Raw genomic sequence first — 18,505 nt, 5'->3', positions numbered from 1 at the left:
CCAACTACCCCCTGCAAGATAGCAGACATGCTGCCAACATGGCCTTTGGGTTTTTCTGAAACTTTCTTTAGCTACTGCAAAGTAGGAGGTTCTGACAGGCATTGGTGCTAGTCAGAGATATAGTGCACAATGGAGCTGCTTTGTGACACAGTATCACACTAGGTACAGCAGCCTTAAGAGAATCACTGCAGCCACAAGACTGATTTGGGACCCAGGTGAGATCAGGTTCACAGTAAGGAGTTTCACTCTGAAGGCAGTTTTGTGGTCTGTCACTGGACACTAAAACCTCTCAGGCAAGACCGTCTGAACCAAAGCTTCAGTTTTAGTCAGTGCACAACCATTTTAACACCAGATATTCCAGGCCACAGCCCTTCAGAGCCAAGGCAGGCTGTGTCAGCCACCCCACACCCATCAAGAACAGCCACTACTGACCAATGAGCACGAGGACCATTACTTACAGTTATCTGCACAGAGAGAAGCCCTTCCCCTGCATCTTTAGCATCAACAGCAAACTCTACTGGTAGGCTGGCTGGTATGCCATACGAACTGAGACCTGGCCCACTTGCAGTCACCTTACTGGCATCATATGTAGGAAGCACTTTTACCTTGAAAGGACTTAAAGAAAAAAAAAAAAAAAAAGTGATTTTCACCAATCCATGAAAACTTAACACTGATTACATATGTGGTATCCTGTAGTAAGCAAACTTAATGCCTCTAACAAAAGCACTTTTTGTTTGGGTGCTGTGCTTAGCGTCTATTAGCCCCAAGAAGCTTTCCTGAATGGCATTCGCACACCCCAGAATCCTCCACTCCCGCCCTTTCCACCAGAAGGATATTGGAGAAGACTAGTTTAGTTTAAAGAAAGACAGACATTTAATGGAGATGCCAGACTCAAACAAGTGCATACAGACTGAATTCCAGCAGAACAAGATTAAACAAACCAGAGGCTAACTTACGCACACTTGCTGCATTATAGTCCTGGAAGCACATGGCATTTACTCAATTTAAAAATGCCTTGATATACTGGCACACCCCACACACATATCCAGAACCTGCTCTCAGTCAGTCAAGTAGAGAGTCTAAGAATTTCAAGACAGTTCACCCAAGCCCTGATGTCCTGAAAGTTTTATTTAAGCAGGAGGTATTTTGGCAAAATTCAGACTTTCATTGACTTACCTGCGAGGAATCTCTTCACCAGCATATTTAACTGAGACTGTGTATGGGCCCTCTTGCATAGGTGTATATGTTACCGTGTGAGTGCCATCTCCATTGTCAACTACATTAACAGGCTCCACCACTCCTAAAATAGAAAAACAGGCCTCTTTGTGAACAACTCTAGTCAAATCCCGGTTTTGGCACTGCAGAATTGCATTAGCAGTCTTGTTGCTTCAAGCTTGAAGGAGATCTGCTGATTTAAAGCTCTATGGTAAGTGACATCTTTGATCCAAGCCTCTGCCAATGAGCAGTGGGCATGCATCAGAAGTCAGTTTTATATTCAGGAGCCGCCAATTTGAGATATGCCTAGCATCCATCACTAGCAGCCCGTTAGACTTTTTGATGATTAAATGGCACCAGCTGTACAATTAAGCCAACAGAACACTGCAAGAGAAAGCATGCCCTTCAAAATAGTTCAGGTTAAAGGCAATTACTCAAGTGCATCTGAAGAACTTTACAAAAAGAGGGAAAGGTTATAGTTCCCTGAACTGTCATTTATGAGACTGCAGACAGTTACTGGAATGCACCAGAGTTGGGCTCTAAAGCTGGTTAGTATATAGTATTTAGTGATTTTAGTCTCATGACCCCTTTTTGCAGCTCATTTTGCACAAATTAATATCTGCAGATAGGCAGAGACTCTTCCACCAACTCAATCCGAAAGACAACAGGTTAACAGAAGACTACAATTAAAAAGATAAAAGCATCCTAAGAAAATGGCACCAATTACCTGATTTTATAAGAAGCTATTCCACAGCAAGTTTTGAGCTAGATTTGGCATGCAGCGAGAAAGTAGATCCAGACAACATTTCAACGTAAGCCATATATTAACAAGTGTAGTAACTTTGGCTTTAAAAGCCAAGCAAAACTGGCAATGCAGCAGTTATAAAAGGAAGTTTATGCAGTTGCTATGCAAAGCTTATAAATCAAAGCAGCCTTATACAGTTGATTCTTGGCTCTTTCCACATGGATTTGTTATGTGCAGCAATTGTTATCAGCAGTTAGTGAAAATTCAAACCTGTCTCGTTAGATTCACCCTTTGGGTCACCCTTAAAGAACTCTGAAATCGCTTTCAATGGAGAGCGCCATGACTGGGAATCCGTCTCATCAGCTAGAATTAAAGAACCATTACTTAAAGGGCACTCATGTTTTACACAGGCACAGACCAACACTTCTGACAGAAAATGAGACACTGGTTTTAGTTCTAAAACACTGGCAGCTGTAGGTCACACATTATACACCATTGCTTAAAGTCCAAACGTGTTTGCATAACTTAAATTTTTCTAGTTAAGCCAAGCCCTCAAGTGGGACCTTTTCATGAAACGAAAGCCAACACTTGTCTTGGTGATGAGCACTGGTCCAGTTACTTCATTGCAGAGACACCACTTATTCTTTAAAAGGAAACTTTGTTGGATCTCGACACTTCCCCTTGAGTGATCGCCTGCATTTCCTCGTGGACAAAAGAGCATAAAACATACCCCACATGGCCTAGTACTGGCCTGTTAGTCAGGAAGTCTAGTTTTGTTACCACTAGTCTACTACAACTCCCTCAAGAAAAGCTGCTTCCTCTATGCCTCAATTTTCCCCCCATCCAGTGATAAATGTTACTTGATTGCCTTTGAATTACTTACACATCTATAGATAGAAAGCACTGTTAGGGCCACATATTTGGTTTTCCTTTTGCAGGGCATTGGTATAGATGCCAAGTCTCCTTACTAAGTCACTTAAGTTCATCTGCTGTACAGATATCAATAGCTTAAAAAATGTATCATGCAGAAAATGGCAATTAAACATAGGCATTCAGTAAATGGTGGATCACCATCATGACTGATCTAGGTAAGCATAAAGACGTTAGTCAGCTGTGCCTGAAGACTATTTCAAAAAGGTGTTTTCATAATAATTTTTTTTTAACTCCCATTAAAACAGAAGTTTAAGGAACAAGTTATTCTCTAAGAAGTATGCTCTAGTTAAGATAGCAACAGAAATCAAACTTTTTCAGCCCCTATTTCAAGGATTTTAGTGTTTTTTTCCCCCTCTCCTCACAAGAAAGGATTAGGCTAGACCATTTCATCTATTCAAGTTCTTCTGAGCTGATCAACAGGCTAACCTCTCCTGGCTACGAATTCTTATAGCACTTAGTTTATTAGCTTGGCCTTGCACCATAATTCCTGTACAGAGAACAACAAGAGGAGTGCTATTAAAAAGCACAGAAAAATTGCTGAAACTATCGTATCAATAAGTTTAGAATATGGGCATGACTTGCGACTGCCTACTAGTAAAGCTATACAAGAACTTCTGCAGAACAGGATTTCCAACTTCTAAGCAGAAAAAGGCAATTTGCTTTTTATCCAGTAATTTCTGGTTCTCATCAGGTTCTCCAGCCTGAGTAATGTCCATCACATCTTTCAGAAAACAAAGCCAGACACCTTGCTTCACTGCATCTTAGAAACAACCCTTAATGCTTACCTACTGAGATGTATACTTCTCAGAAAACTCTAAGCCCATTGTAACCTCTCTCCTTCCTCCATAACTTTAGATGAAGATACCAAGAGTGACAAGTACTGCACTGGGTACCCAGCTCTTTTCAAGAGAACAAAATTATCAATGGGGTTGGCTTTGCCATAGGAGTAGAATCCAAGGGTACAGCCTATTTGATCATCATAAATAACCTCCACTAATAAAGAAGGGGATAGTTACCTTCAAAATAGTCAAGTTATTGGAATATTTCAGAATGGGTAGGTCCTTACCTCTAAGTCCAGCCACGACAACCTCAAGAGGTGCTATTCCAGCCTTACTCGCGTCTACAGTAAAGGACTGCGGCGTTTTGGCTCTCACACCTGTTCCTAAGCCTGGTCCCACAACCTTTACCTTGCAGGGATCAATGACATCTTTCACAGGAACCTTGAAGGGGCTTCCTACCAAGAGAATACAATACAATACAAGTTAAACAATGCAAAAGTACTAATGGACATATTTTTTGGCCATTGGCAGCTTCATCTGTTTATGAAGTAGATGTTCACCATATCCCCCTGTTTTTATAGTCTTCTGCATCCCTGCATGTTCTCTTTCAATATTAAAGGATAAATGCATCTGTTTTCCTATGAAGTGTATTAAAATCTAGGGCCCAGCCACATAATACCATCAGGGCAAATCATCAGTATAAGTTGAACTGATGCATGTTACACTGGGGTCTGGAGCAAAAACGATCAACTCCAGGGGCAGCTTCTGAAACAAGCCAACCTATATCCTGTTCACACTGAGCAAAAGAAAAAAAGTTAACCCAAGATAGAAGCAGACAAAAACCTACACCTGTAACTTGAACCTTGGTATTTCCAAGGGTAAACTGCATCAAATTCTAGAGCTACCACTGTTCAGATCTATACTGTGTCTATGCCTTGTTTATGCCTGTGTCAGTGTCATGGAAGACGCACACACTAGCACTGCCCTACACTTCAGAAATGGTTTAAAGAGGTCTAGTTTGGGATGGACCAAATAAATGATATAACTCGATTTCACAGCAGTCATCTGCATCAAGCACTTGAAGCAGTGCTGAGTTTCAATGGCCACTGGCTACCGCAGGACTGGAGTGATGTTTCCTGGACCATCACTGGCTACAGTATGGGAAGTAAGGGGTTTTTTGGTGACATTAATATCTCTGGACTGAGGCACACCACCTATCAAGCAGGCCAACCCTACTAATTCTACTATTCAGGTATGGTTTCTCTGCCACAGGCTAAAGCCCAACTTGCTGTAACTTAATTGTCATGGACTTTGCTCAGTTAACATTTGCTAGCTCAATTGTTCACAAAGTTCTTGTAAACTATTCTGCCCATAAACAGCTCAAGTTTGTAGGCCATTGTGTGTCCACCTCTGTACAACACATCACCTGAGGTAGTCAGAGAGCAGGAGTCAGACTGCCAATTGGCCTTAGCCTTGACATTTCATGTTTGTTTGAGAGTCTGACCATTTGTTAGCAAGATTACAGCATTCAGAAGCAAGTATCGGAAGTGTGGCTCCAAGAAGCACCTCACCAATATACAGGGCTATAGCAAAGAAGAGACTTCACTGCAGAAAGTAAAGCCTTCAGCTTAAAGAGATGAGGAGAAAGAACCAGAGAAACATCTGAAGTGCCTGAAGCCTACCATTGGAAATACCTGGGCTATGTGCCACAGTTTTCTGGACCCAGAGTGCTGGCCACAACTGAGGTTTCACTGATGAACTTATTTTTCTGGTGACCCGACTGCCCTGCTCTTGTAGAGTGCCCAGCTGCAAATCATTTGCTTTTCACATTCAAGAATGGAGAGCAGACGTAAGACAAGCCAGGAGTATGAAGAGGCCTGCAGACATCCATCCCTTGGAATTTTCCAAGTTACAAATTAGTGGGATTGGCAGGGTGGAGTCTGTTCCACCTGATGTTCCAAGTAAGAATGTGCATTATTCTTCAATACACAACGGTCAAGGTTAATTGTGCAGAAATATTTCAGTAGAAATTAAGTTAACAATTTATCTGCCTTTTGTGTTTAAATTTTTGACATTACGCAAAAGCCACCATGAGTTCAAGCATGAACTGATGCAGCCAAATGGCACTTGGAAAGTTGTGGTCATTTACTACTGCAGCATTTCCACTTGAGATCTAGTGCTCCTTCCAGGTAAAACAAGCAGGCAAGTGCTTGTTTGGGCACTTCAAATGGAAAGCGTGTCTGCTTTTTGCAGGGACAGAATCCCAAAGTAGAGCATCACCTTCACATCAATTAACTTTTTTTAAGATGGATTTGTAGTAATTTGCTCACTTGAGAGGCTGATTGCTTAGCCTCACCCTGTCAACTGTTAGCAAGCTACTGCTTGTTTCAACATTGATTGCCAGAACGAAACAGAGAGCACTTCTAGACTGAGAGGTCCCACACTGCGATAGTCTACGTGCTGACCCAATAATTCCATTCTAAAAGGGCTAACCAGAGGGGAGGGTGAAGTCACATTAAGTTCAGATTTGGGACACCATGATACCAAGACTGAAGAGCCATTCTTTCAAATGATCAGAAGTACATGTAGCACGGGTACACAAAGTGCTTTCTTATTTTATTGCTTTGGGCACCTGTCCATACCTTTATGCTAGCTCACAATAGTAGCTAAAACAGAGTGGTCTGGCTTCAATTAATTTTGCAAGTGATCTTTAAAAACAGGGCATATTTCTAAGTAGATTACTAAAAATCCCAAGAGAAGCACAAATTTCAAAAGCCTGCTCAGTGCTCCAAACAGAAGCAATAGAACAAAACAGTCAACCCAGCAGCAGAATTGGCATCTACCAGTAAGACATGCAAGTTCAGCAAAGAGCTTTTTCTTAAAGCATATCTATAAATCTTGGCTCAAACCACTGCATGCCGTGAAGTTTCAGAGCCAAGACTTGACTCCAGTGTTTCAAATATGAAGGCCAGTTGTACCATCATGTCTAGGCAGACCTTTCCATTTAGCTCACTGTTGGGTTAAGGGTACCTACAGATCTGAAGAGCTCTTACCAGGTATGTGTTCTCCTCCATATGTGATATTCACGTCATAATCTCCTGGAGCATAAGGGATATATTCAGCACTGCAACTACCATCTTTGTTATCTTTGCAGCTTATTTTTGATTCTGAAGGACCTTCAACAGTTATTCCAAGTCCACCAATCCCTGCCCCTCTGCAAAAACAACATTTTTATTCTTTCGTATCTGCAAAATTAGTATATCCAGCATATCTAGTAGTCATTGCATCAAGTAACTACAGGCTGACTGCATTTTACCCTAGATGTTTTGCATTTAAAAACTCATGAGTTAAAAAGCCCTGTTAAGATATAGAAGTTGTTGTGCATGATTTGGGATGGAAGGTGCTAGGGTCAGCGTAATTTCATTTCTGCCTTGTCTCACTGAGGACTTCTATTCATAGTAGTTCTAGGAGCTAACAAATGCACTTAATGGGCTGGCCTCACATGGACAGTACCTCCATGGACAGATCAAAAGTAATCTGAAGTTCAGAATTTGTAGTAGTAATACAGGATACAGTGTTGCATCAAAGAGGCATGGCACTGCTTGCCGGCTACCAGTCCCTCTACACAACCAGCAATGTTTACCTGGTGACAACAGTAAATGCATTTGGCTTATTTGTGAAAGCCTCTTGGAGTCCAGGTCCTTCGGCCTGCACACGTGAAGGATGGCAGCCTTCAGTCACATCCACTTTAAACGGACTGTTTGGAACAGGTACATCATCATAAGTCACTTCAACTCTGTGTGGGCCTGTCAGAGGAAAATAAAAACCCGGTGGTTTAAGTGCTCAACGACAGCCTTTGAGAACCTGTTCATTCAAGACTTGTTGTTCTAAGTTAATAGGGAAGAGGCATCACTCTTCCTTCAACATAAGAAACTGACTGTTTAGCATTACCTCTGTGTATTGTGCTTTACATTTTATGTTTCTTAATAGCATGTTCTTCTACGATTATACACTTGAATGGATGAAGAGTTACAGTACATGTAACTCCATTCCACTGACTCCCTGCAAAAGTAAAATCTGGTGGCAGAGCTAAATGGATTTTATACACATGAACAACCTGAATTTGCTGGCAGTTTGACAAATCCATTAAAATAAATAAATTTAAAAAAGCAGCTATTTTCAGCCTGACATCTACTCTCCCTTAGTGCAATTAGAAATAAGCTACCTTTCTCAAAGGGTGTAAATGCTACCGCATAGGTTCCATCAGCATTGTCTTTGACCAGGCAGTCTGTAGGCGCTCCAGAAGGATTTGTAATTTGTGCTTTGACATGGTCTCCTCCAGTCTTTGTTAGGGGTGAGGCATCTACTGTGAAATCTGTGGTAGCTTCTCTGAAGACATCTGCAGAATAAGATTAAAAAAAAACCACACTTAACTCTAAAAGATACTTTGGTAAAAAGATACAAAATTAAGTTCCCACGCAGAGTCAGAGTCAAGAGCTGCAATACCACAGGGAGGGGTACATCTGCTTTCATGTTATTGGTCTAACTATTCTGCATAGAACCAAAAAGTCCCACAACTTAGGGTACTATTTACCACAAACTCCTGTGGTATTTCCCCACTCCCTTTCACCTCACAGTAACAAATATAGGTGCACCCAGATCATCATGTTTCAAAGCTTCCTACCTACCTTTCCCTTCAACTCCTGGTCCAAACACTTTGACTTTGCTCGTGTCCACAGCTGGGTCAACTTTGACATGGGCAGGGAACTTTGGCACTTGTTCTCCTCCATATTTCATCTTTATCGTGTACAATCCAGCAATCAGTGGCACATATGTGACGGTGTAAGTTCCATCTTTATTGTCCTGAACTTGGACATCTGCTCTAGATCCAGAATCTGACACTGCTTCCACACCCAAGTCACCAGGCCCAGCTTCTGTGCAGTCAACATTCAGTAGTCCTGGTTCGCCCACTTTCCCATGTTGAAGACCTGGGCCCGTAGCAATTACTTTGGAGACATCAAAGGGCATCTCGATGTCTGCTTTAAATGGAGAACCAGGGATGTGCACTTCTTCAAAGAGAATGTTTACAAAATACTCTCCAGGTTTAGTTGGAAGATAGGAGACTGAGCATGTTCCATCCCCATTGTCTGAGCATTCAATTTTAGCTTCACAGGGGCCTTCTACTGTCAAACCGAGACCTCCAGTTCCTGCGCCTTTAGTATCTATAGTGAATTCAGCTGGTTTTCCAACAAGGCCTCCTCGAAGGCCTGGACCATGAGCTTTTACCTAGGATAAAATATTCATTCAGCAATGTGTCATTGCATTTCTGTAGCAATTCTGCTCTGGCAGCAGCACAACACATTACTTCACCCTGGTAAATCTGTTATTTATGACTTGATTAGCAACAAATAAAGTTCTTTGCTTCCCTTTCATGGGAGCAGGTGTCCAAATTATATTAAAATGGAAAATTTTCTATGCATTCTGTTTCCATAAGGTATGGAAGAGCAGGCATTTTCCTCGTCAAGCCTAAGTGAGGCTGGCATTTGTACAGCCAAACAGAAGCAGCAAGGTGAAGGAGACACAGTTATGCAGAAGTACCATGGCATGACTTGAATAAAATTCAGTAGTCTAACCCAGAGGTGTCAAATGTAAAGAGTCTGTGGGCCAGATCCAGGCCAGCACCATCTTCCAGCCCACAATACTACCTGCCATGTGCAGCATGTGCTGGTCCCAGCCCTGCATGCAACAGAGCCCGTCTGAGGCCTGTACTGCATGCTGCATGTTATGTCCGTGCCAGAGGCGCAGATGCCGTATTTGCATGCAGGGCCAGGCTGGCATGGGCATCACGTGTCACACCTATAATGGAGAAGACCCACATGCTGAATCCGGAGTGTGGGGCTGATCAAGGATCCCAATCCAGCCTACAGACCAGCCCCATGCCCTTTATCCAACCTGTGGGGCCAATTAAGTTTGACTTACCTGGTCTAATCAGTATTATATTGGGAGAAACATTGCTGGATACTGCCTTGGTCAACTTTTGGCTAACAGGGAAAATCATCTTTCAAATATTTAATTAGGACCAAGCTTTTACAGACTCATGTTCTCACATAGCAACTTGGTTTTAAAACTGTATTGTTGAAGATCCACCTATCACATTCTCCACAAGCACAAGCTGTGGTGGTCAAATGAGATCTAGAAGTCTCCAAGAAGGATTAGTTGTTTATAAGTTAGGTGGGGAAAAACCAATCCATAAAATGCTAAAAGCAACGGCTATTCATTTACCTTGGTAGGATCTGGAGGCAGAGCAGCTTCCACCGTGAAGGGACTTCCTGGAACTGGATGGCCATCGTAACTCACATCCACCTTGTAAAGTCCTTCTTCTCTGGGGATATACTTTGCAGTGCTGCACTCTTTGCCTAGAACTGGCTCCACCAAACATGGCACAGCTTTCCTCACAGGACTGGCAATATTAACATCCAGCTTACCCTGTCCACCAGCTCCTTTTGTATCAATTATGAATTCTTGATCCTTCCCTACCTCTACCCCTTAAAAAGAGGGAGAAAACCCATATTAATAATGCAGGATTACATGGGTTTAAAAACAGCTTACATCCTGGTCATTTCAAGCTCTAGAAATACCTCTCTTACACAGAGAACTGAAAGACAAATATTTCTTCAGCCAACATGTTCCTATTTCAAAAAGATTTTCTAAAAGCAGAAGAGCAAAGGAAAAAAAAAGAGAGAGGGCTCTGTAACTGGAAGTCAGAAGCAAGAGTGCCTAGACTTAGACGTACCCTGAACACATCTGAACTAAAGATGCTTACTGAGGAGTGTTCCAAGATTCGACATGGAATTTGGGTTCTCACTTTACCAATTAAGCAGTCTTGCAGTAATTTTGCCTATTTGGAGCAAAATGGTAAGCCTGACCCAAATTACTTGGCTCCATATTATTGTCAGCGCAAAAGAGAATTCTGCCAGTCTTCAAGAGGCTTTTAGAAAGACTCCAGCTGAAGTAAGATCCTCAGCCACTTCAAAAAGAACACAGCCCCTTTGTAACAAGGCATATCTATCTAAACCCAAGTTTGCAATGTTAGGTTGAAAAGCAATGCGCTTGTTGATACAACTGAATTGTTTGTTCTAGTAGTCTGATTCCAGGGGTATTTAGCTGTTTGTTTGACTTATCTCCGACTGAAGAAAAAAAAAACCTATCAGAGTTAAGAAACTAAAACAGCAGATGGGCTCCTAAACCCTTTGGAAAAAAGATTAGTTGAGACCAGATTACTTATAATTAGGCTTCTCTCAGATAATAGTTTACCAGAGTTTCTAACCATCAGAAAGCAGTGCTTGCAAAATAGTAGTACCTACTGCTGTACCAACAGAGATTGAAGACTGATCCTAGAGAAAGACCACTGAGGTTTAAAGTCTACAAAAGAAGTCTAGTTAATTCATGTCTTGGATCTTTTGGACACTGGTCTCTTTTTTTTTTTTTTTTTTAAATAGTTTTTCACTACAAGTGCAAAATGATTCAGCAAGCAGCCAAGTCCAATTCTCTCTGAACGAGGGAGAATTAAAGTTTAAAGTCTAAGGTCTGAGGTTTATCTCCAGGTACCCTTCTTGCAACTTAAACAATTAAGACAAAAGTTTGGCACAGTTTTAAAAAAAAAAAAAGTCAACACTATGAAGTGTTACCAAGCATCTAGAAGTAGATATCTACAATTTTATGGACCTTACTTGCCACTACCGCTACTATTACCACTACTAGATCAAACTTCAAATTAGATTTGGCTTTAAAACTTGGAAACAGAATAGATTTAAAAACTAGGCCTACATGAAGCAAAGCATCTCCTAGCTAGAGCCAGGAGCTATTTATGCAAAGCCGTTTATGCAGAAGTACTTGGCACCTTTCATTTTAGACTGTAGCAGTAATTTTACAAGAGCAGTCCTGCACATATCTAGCATTACAAACCTACATGGTTTCTAAGTTTTGATTGAAGCAAGCTTTCAAAGAATAGCTTTGTTCAGTGATAGGAAGATTTGTATGATTTTAAGAAGGCCAGACTAGGTTGTGTACAATTCAACGCTGCAGGTGTACTTACTGTTTTCAAGTCCATTAACTTTAATTTTGCTCATGTCTAGTGGTGCAGCAACACCCACAGTGAAAGGGCTCTTGGGGACAGGATCACCACCGTAGGTTAGTGAAATCTTCATTGGACCCTAACAAGAAAAGTGATGTAGCAGATTAGGCTTTCAACCATTGTGTGTAGATGCTTTACTATTCAGGAACTACATTTTCTTTATTCTTCAGGGTGTTTAGGCGGACAGTGGACAGACTCCAACAGCCCTGTTAACCCCCAGCTTCTTGTTTCTAGAGCATTAAGTCTTTTTAGTTCAAAGCAGCAAAGGGAAAAGCTCTCTCTCCTTTTGGTCTATAGAAGACCATTTGAATCACTTGGCAAAAATTCAGGCCCCAATCTGTTCCCACCCTCCCAAGCTCAGGCATGACAGCTGAATGAATGACCCAGCACTAAAGACCAGATATCTCATTCCATAGTATGGAGTGAGCATGCCAAATCCAGCCCTGCAGAGACTTTTATTATTATAGCATTTGAAATACCAAGGTTTTAAGCTGTACAACTCAGAAAAGAGAGAGATTAATGCTCCTGTGTACTTTGGCTGGAATGCCACATAGTCATGGCAAGTTTCAGCCGAAGATGTGTGCTGCTTTTATTCTCTCCTACCACAGTCCATATTTTTGCTATAGTCACTGTTTGCTTACTTTACGTTTTTGGCTGGTTCAGGTCCCAAGTGAAATCATGAATGTTTCATACAAGCCTGTGAATAGCTTCCATGATTATTTTCAATCAAACATACAAATGGGTAGCTGCAGCAACACCCCAAGGGAAGTAGATAGAATTGAGTAAATAGCATTAAGCCAAGACCTTCTCCCTCCCTCCCCAACTGCTGATGCTGTTTGGAAGCTAACTGCCTAGCAATTCCTCCCACCCACAAATTCATGGTCTACACCCTGTTAAGGGCACAGCTTGTCTTGGTGCAGGATTCCTACAAACCTGAAGTAAAATGGAGTTCAGATTTAGGTGAAATCTGCTTGCATCTTTGCCTAGTAACCATATAGAGATGTCTTTTCCTTTTTCTCCAAACAGCCAAGTTTTCTCCCCTCCTATCATATACTGCTTCCCTACTACCGAGATCTGGTAAGCTAGACTTGCTGTTTCATGGCTTTCTGTACTCCCAGTATTATCCCAGCTGCAGCATGAAATGCTATGAGCGCTATTAAGTGTATTTACAACCTTCTCTGGTCTCTGTGCAAAACTTAAGACTGAATTCTAACAAGCAGCTCAGAGCTGCAGAATGGGTACAAGTCTCTAGGCTTCCTGTGTTCCACCTCTGAAGTAGACATGAAATGCTAGAAATAGTAAGCCTGGATGTAGGATGAATACATTGCTCGAGCCATTTAGTTAAGCTCCAAATACCAAGTGTTCAGCTGTATACATACAGTTCCCTGTGACTAAGGAGATTGCTGTTTAGCTCCATGTAAGCCTTCAGATAAAGGCACAAGAATGAGTTGTACTTTCAGAGTTAGGAGTTGTTTAATATTTGATAAGCAGCATAAAACACAGCAGTATGTACAAATTTACACCAGTTTCTCCTGCAAGGTTTATTCACCCTTCTACACAGAAGTTTCACAACTACCCCTTCATTCCCTCCTAATCTTGCTACCCCACCTCTAAAAAGCACACATATACGAGCTGTTCTGTGCAACCAGGGTATTATTTCCCAAGCATTACACCACCCACTATAATTTGTGGGTCTGACAGAAAGCTGGCAGAGTGCCTGCTCTTTTAGCCTTGCTAAATAATTCAGCTTTGCTAACTAGAAACTGCAGGCCAGGGAACAGCTATAGCCCTATAAAAGAGTGGTTAGACGTGCCAGCAGTAGCAACTATTCTATTGTATATCTGGAAAAGATTTGAAGATAGGCCAACTCTCCTTACAGCTTAATAAAATCCAAACTCTTTTACTAATGAAATAATTCCTCCCCTCTTCCTCCCTCCTCTTCCCCCTGCCCTACCTCCAGCAATTAGCAACAACTGCCAGAAAAGTGTCTTGAAAACAGTAAGCAATGATTGAAGACAATGCTTTGCCTATAGTTTGGCAAACCCAGTTTAAAAGGGCAACGCTGCTCTTCTGAAATAAAATCAGATATTGCTTTATCCTGAATTCAAGAGCTGTTGTCTGGTCTGATTCACTTCCAGTGATCAGTAGTTTGCCCATACATTGCAAACAATGATGCATTATTTGCACTATTCAAATACAAGTGTTGCAAAGCTCCTATTAACTGCTTTGTTCACATTTTTAACTTGCTCTTTTGAGCATATCAAAACAGAGACAAACCACAGCTGCACCAAATATTAGTAGAGGAAATTTATGCTGTACCATGAACGTATTACTAGAGCCTTTGCTTGGTCAAAATGATTGTACAGAAGGGAACATCAATTTTATAGTTAATCAAAGCTAGAGGTTAGACTAGGATCAGTGGTTCTCAGCTTGTTTTGTACCAGGATCCATTTGTGAACACTGATGGCCAGTCCCAACCCAGTAAATAGTTTAAAGTGCCAGTGCCCCTCACTTCCAATGCAGTCACCAACCCCAGACCTGGTGGTGACCACAGCAGGCACAGAGCTGCAGCCTGGCCAGACCAGCAAGGACAGGATCTACCTCCACAGCCCAGTGGGCAAGACTCAGCATGGGAGGGGAAAGCAGGGCAGCGAGACTCATTGCTGTCACTGCCACCAGAACCCCTGCACTAGCCACACTGCCAGTAGTGTGCATGTGGCGGGGGGACATGCTACCCTCACCTTCTTCCACCACCAGCCACTCATACATCGGGTTGTGGCTCTGCCCTGCCACCATGGCCTGACAGCTGCCGCTGCCACTCCCCTCAGACCACAGCTCTACCCCAGAGAGGAGGTGGGGTGGCAGACAGTGTCACCTGTGCGCCCCACCCCCCATCCTCCTGACATGTCATCTATGCTCCTCTCCTCCCCTGCATAGACTTACTTGCAGGGAGCTGCTCACCACACTGCCTGGCTGCCACGTGCATGTGTGCACGCATATGCACATGGCACCCCCTGCCTGACTGCCCTCCTCCCACTCCCCCCAGCCCCAAACAGGCCCTTGCAAGCTAGAACTCTGGCAGCATGCAAGGGGAAACCTGTGGTTTCCCAGGTTTTTCTCTTTTAAAGGAGAATCCATTTTTAAAGTTTGCTGAACCATTTTTTAAAAGTTTTGTTCACAACTCTTCCATATATTGCTGCAAACTGCTTTTGGGTCACAACCCACAGGTTGAGAAACGCTGGACTAGATGGACCTCCTGAGGTCCCTTCCAAACCCAATTTTCTATGAAAGTCATTTTATACCAGCATGAGAGCTTCTTACCACCACAACTAGTTTGCCAAACCATTCAGTTATGCTCATGGAACTCAGCATTACAATTAGCCATGACTGCAAGAGGTAGTGTAAGCCAAGTGTAACCAGGAATCCCACAGCAATTATTTAACCTACATCTCTCAGTCAGTCATTACTGTTCTGTTCTCTCTCATCCCATTACCCTTTGCCTCAGGATGCAAACTTGCACACAGTGTTTACGAACAGAGTTCTTTTTGTACAAGCACACCAGAAGGACAGACAGATATAAAATTTGCAGCCAGTTACACCACGAAAAAAGCAAATGAAGCCAAAAATGTAGAATCCACTACCAGTCTAGTGAATTGTGACAAAAATCGTTTTCTTCTAGGGCCAAAACTTGAAACTGCATGCCATCATGCCAAATGGATCTAAATTTGAAACATCTTTGGGGCTGATAATCAACTAGTTAAGCTTAAAACAAGATAGCTTAAGAGTTATAGCAGCATGAAATCCACGCTCTCCCTTGAGCTGAGTGTACTTAGCTGGAACTTGACCTGTACAAAAAATTGGAGCTCATTTGACTGCAGGGAAGTTTCACTTTCTGAAGTGCAGTATGTAAGATCATATCAGATTTTGTATGAACGCAGGTAATAAGCAAATGGCCCATTTCCATTTCTTATTCTGATTTGCTATCTTCTGGAAGCATCAGTTTGCTATTACAGCATGATCCAAGTGGAATGGTTTTGGTAACCAAATAATTTCCAGAAATCAAGATAACTATTGGCAACATATTTCTAATCACACATTTCTTCAACCATAACTGTTCTACAAACCTTTTATAGCAATATGCTAATTGGACAGAAAGTGCCAAACATGATCATATCTACAGTTTTATGTTAATGATGGTTTTGGTTCTTAGCAAAATTAGGGAACTCAAGCACCCAATTCATTTACATATAGATACTTATACTGCAGGTGCACCACTTTCCTTTGAGAACGGCAGGCCTACCTGCTGTATTGGGGTATACTTGACAGTATGAGAATAATCATAGTTGTCAATGACATCCATGTCCATCACAGCCTCTCCTGGCATAGGTCCGCTGAACTGCACATCCAGTGGTGCTTTCCCAGCACCCTTAGTGAATACTGTGAAGTGTGTTGGTTTGCCATTTTCCACACCTTAAGGGGAAGAGATTTAACATGTTGCAGGTGCTGAAACTCCAAGTACAGCTAGTATAGACCAAATATTATGTATAAATTTATATAGCCCATAATGATCAAGCAAGAGGTTACAAGTGCTGTCTTCATTGTTAAGTAGAATCAAGCTGAATTTAAAACTGGTTTCAAACACTAACTTAGATTTGGGCATAACATGATCCCATCCCAGAACCCCATCTGGAGAAAGCTATGACGCAATTCTTAACATCAATTCATTACTGCTCGTTCACATAATTGAGCCATGCTCGTGTCATCCACCAGTGTTTAAATGAAAATATCTCACCACTTTTGTTTAGTCCAGGTCCTTCAGCTTTCACCTTGCTGGCGTCATGTGATGGATCCACTTTAACTCTGAAAGGACTGGCAGGAATTTCCTGGTATACAAAAATGTTACATTATAAGATTTCAGCAGGTTTTGAAATGGGTAGCTCTGAAGGTAAAAGGTATCTGCCTTCTAGCAGCAATATTTCTGTTCAAAGAGAACAGAAAAAAGTGACTGGACAAAAATAACTCTACTTCATTGGAAGCTTTAGTCTGCTATACAAGTTTCTGTGAATCATCTCCAAGATGGCCCCCCAGCTTTACTCAGTAAACTACTAACATGTTGTTTGTATGTTTTTCTACCCCAACTGTCCCAGTCCAGAGGCAAGGCAAAAAACCCAACCAATGCTTTTGAGTAAATCAAGATTAAGGAGGGGAGTAGGCAACAGTGGCAGACAGAGTAGGGAGCAGATCAGGCATGGGACGGGGATCAGAGCGGCACCGATAGGGTGTGGAGCTAGTTGTGGCATGCCTGCCAAAAAGGCTGGATGCTCAAAAGCAGTGGGGCCATTTTAGTCTTATGTTTCTCAGCTTGGACAAGGAGGCCACCCAAAAAACTTTGGAAGAAGTTGCAGCATTTTTGGTGCTAGTACAATAGGAGAATACTGAAGTGCCATCAGTTCCCGAGTCCAGAGTGATAAAAATTACTTCTTCCTTAATGAATTTGGGCAAACGTATAAGTTTGCAAGTTTTTACTAAAGTAAGTGACCAGTAAAATAAAGCAAATAAATGAAAGCTTTTACTTACAAGGCAGAGAACCTGAAATCTAGATAGTTTTTCTTTCTTTTTTTAATAACATTAGTTCTTACTGGCTTATGCATTGAGATCTGTTAAGTTTTCTGCATGGAGGGAGGAGGGAGAGAGAGGGGGAAAGGAGGGGAAGGGGAAGCTATTTTGGAAACCAATTACCTTCAGTAGACCTACTGAGGCCAGAGGTCAAGTGACCCAAATGCATGCTTTCACTATGCCAGCTCTGCACAGCACATGGTTAAAGTTTTAGTCCACAACCCACCCTGATCAGATTTGCTATTCTTCAAGCAGGCCTACAAAAGGGTTCTTGAAAGCAGTGACTAGACAGAGCACATTTGAACTATGATTTGTAATCAGCTGTCTTTATGCTGCCAAGCAGCATAAATTGAGCCAGCATCAAAGCCAACCACGTTCAGAAGCACTAAGCAGCAGGAGCTCAGCCAGAGATCAAAAGATGAGAGAAGAAAAAGGTAAAGCCTGACATTCTCCAGGGACTCTCTGCAATACAAATGTAAAGTACAAACCTCTCCTGCAAAAAGCACTTTGATAGTGTACCGCCCAGCAGCTGGTGGCATGTACTTCACTGTAAATGTGTCATTAGCATTGTGTATGATGTCAAAGTCTATGTCTTCTTCCTCCTCACTTATCACACGAGCATCACACTTAATGCCAACACTGACATCACCTAGGAGACAGCAGTAAAAAGTTGTTCAGAAGGTACTGTTTAACAGCCAGCTGGCTATACAACTGAACGTCGTTTTGATTTCAAGCCACCGGACAGACATAATGGCTAATTGAGCACCTGCATAAAAATCCATATGATAAAGTTTAACCCATCTTTTGCTTGTTTCCCTTTTTATCAAGGAAGAGAGAGCAGGTTTCTCTGCTGAAGTTTGTTTGTGCAGGAAATCATAGATACACAAGAAGGAGCATCTGAAGGAGTTAAATAGTTTTGCTACAAAGGCAGAAATAGCCAGACTATGTGTACCTTCTCCTGCATCCGTGCAGTCAACTGTGAAGTGAGTAGGCTCATTGGCTTTCAGACCAGTTCTCTCAACACCAGGGCCGACCACTTTCACTTTCTGAGGATGACTGCCTTGGCCTATCAGGACCTGGATG

The 18,505-nt window shown here is 42.0% G+C and overlaps 1 protein-coding gene across 5 annotated transcripts in view; it reads right to left on the bottom strand.

Moving 5' to 3' along the window:
• Positions 1-18,505, bottom strand: part of FLNB (filamin B) — a 104,811-nt gene that overhangs the window by 30,716 nt on the left and 55,590 nt on the right. For 3 of the 5 annotated variants that reach the window (XM_006033690.3, XM_014524721.2, XM_025215570.1), the window contains exons 15-28: positions 18,375-18,498; positions 17,911-18,071; positions 16,599-16,689; positions 16,107-16,276; positions 11,768-11,885; positions 9,955-10,217; positions 8,361-8,958; positions 7,898-8,071; positions 7,316-7,478; positions 6,726-6,886; positions 3,960-4,127; positions 2,231-2,323; positions 1,177-1,300; positions 459-615 (exon numbers count right to left, since the gene is read on the bottom strand). In XM_006033690.3, the coding sequence (XP_006033752.1) occupies positions 459-615; positions 1,177-1,300; positions 2,231-2,323; positions 3,960-4,127; positions 6,726-6,886; positions 7,316-7,478; positions 7,898-8,071; positions 8,361-8,958; positions 9,955-10,217; positions 11,768-11,885; positions 16,107-16,276; positions 16,599-16,689; positions 17,911-18,071; positions 18,375-18,498 (2,565 nt within the window). The remainder of the gene's footprint in view (positions 1-458; positions 616-1,176; positions 1,301-2,230; positions 2,324-3,959; positions 4,128-6,725; positions 6,887-7,315; positions 7,479-7,897; positions 8,072-8,360; positions 8,959-9,954; positions 10,218-11,767; positions 11,886-16,106; positions 16,277-16,598; positions 16,690-17,910; positions 18,072-18,374; positions 18,499-18,505) is intronic. The other 2 variants (XM_006033687.3, XM_006033689.3) reach the window with 1 other exon arrangement.

This window comes from Alligator sinensis, unplaced genomic scaffold (assembly GCF_000455745.1).
Source record: "Alligator sinensis unplaced genomic scaffold, ASM45574v1 scaffold1273_1, whole genome shotgun sequence".
Taxonomy (NCBI): Eukaryota; Metazoa; Chordata; order Crocodylia; family Alligatoridae; genus Alligator; species Alligator sinensis.
The sequence above is the reverse complement of the archived record's forward strand: the minus strand, read 5'-3'. Positions and strand labels throughout refer to the sequence as shown.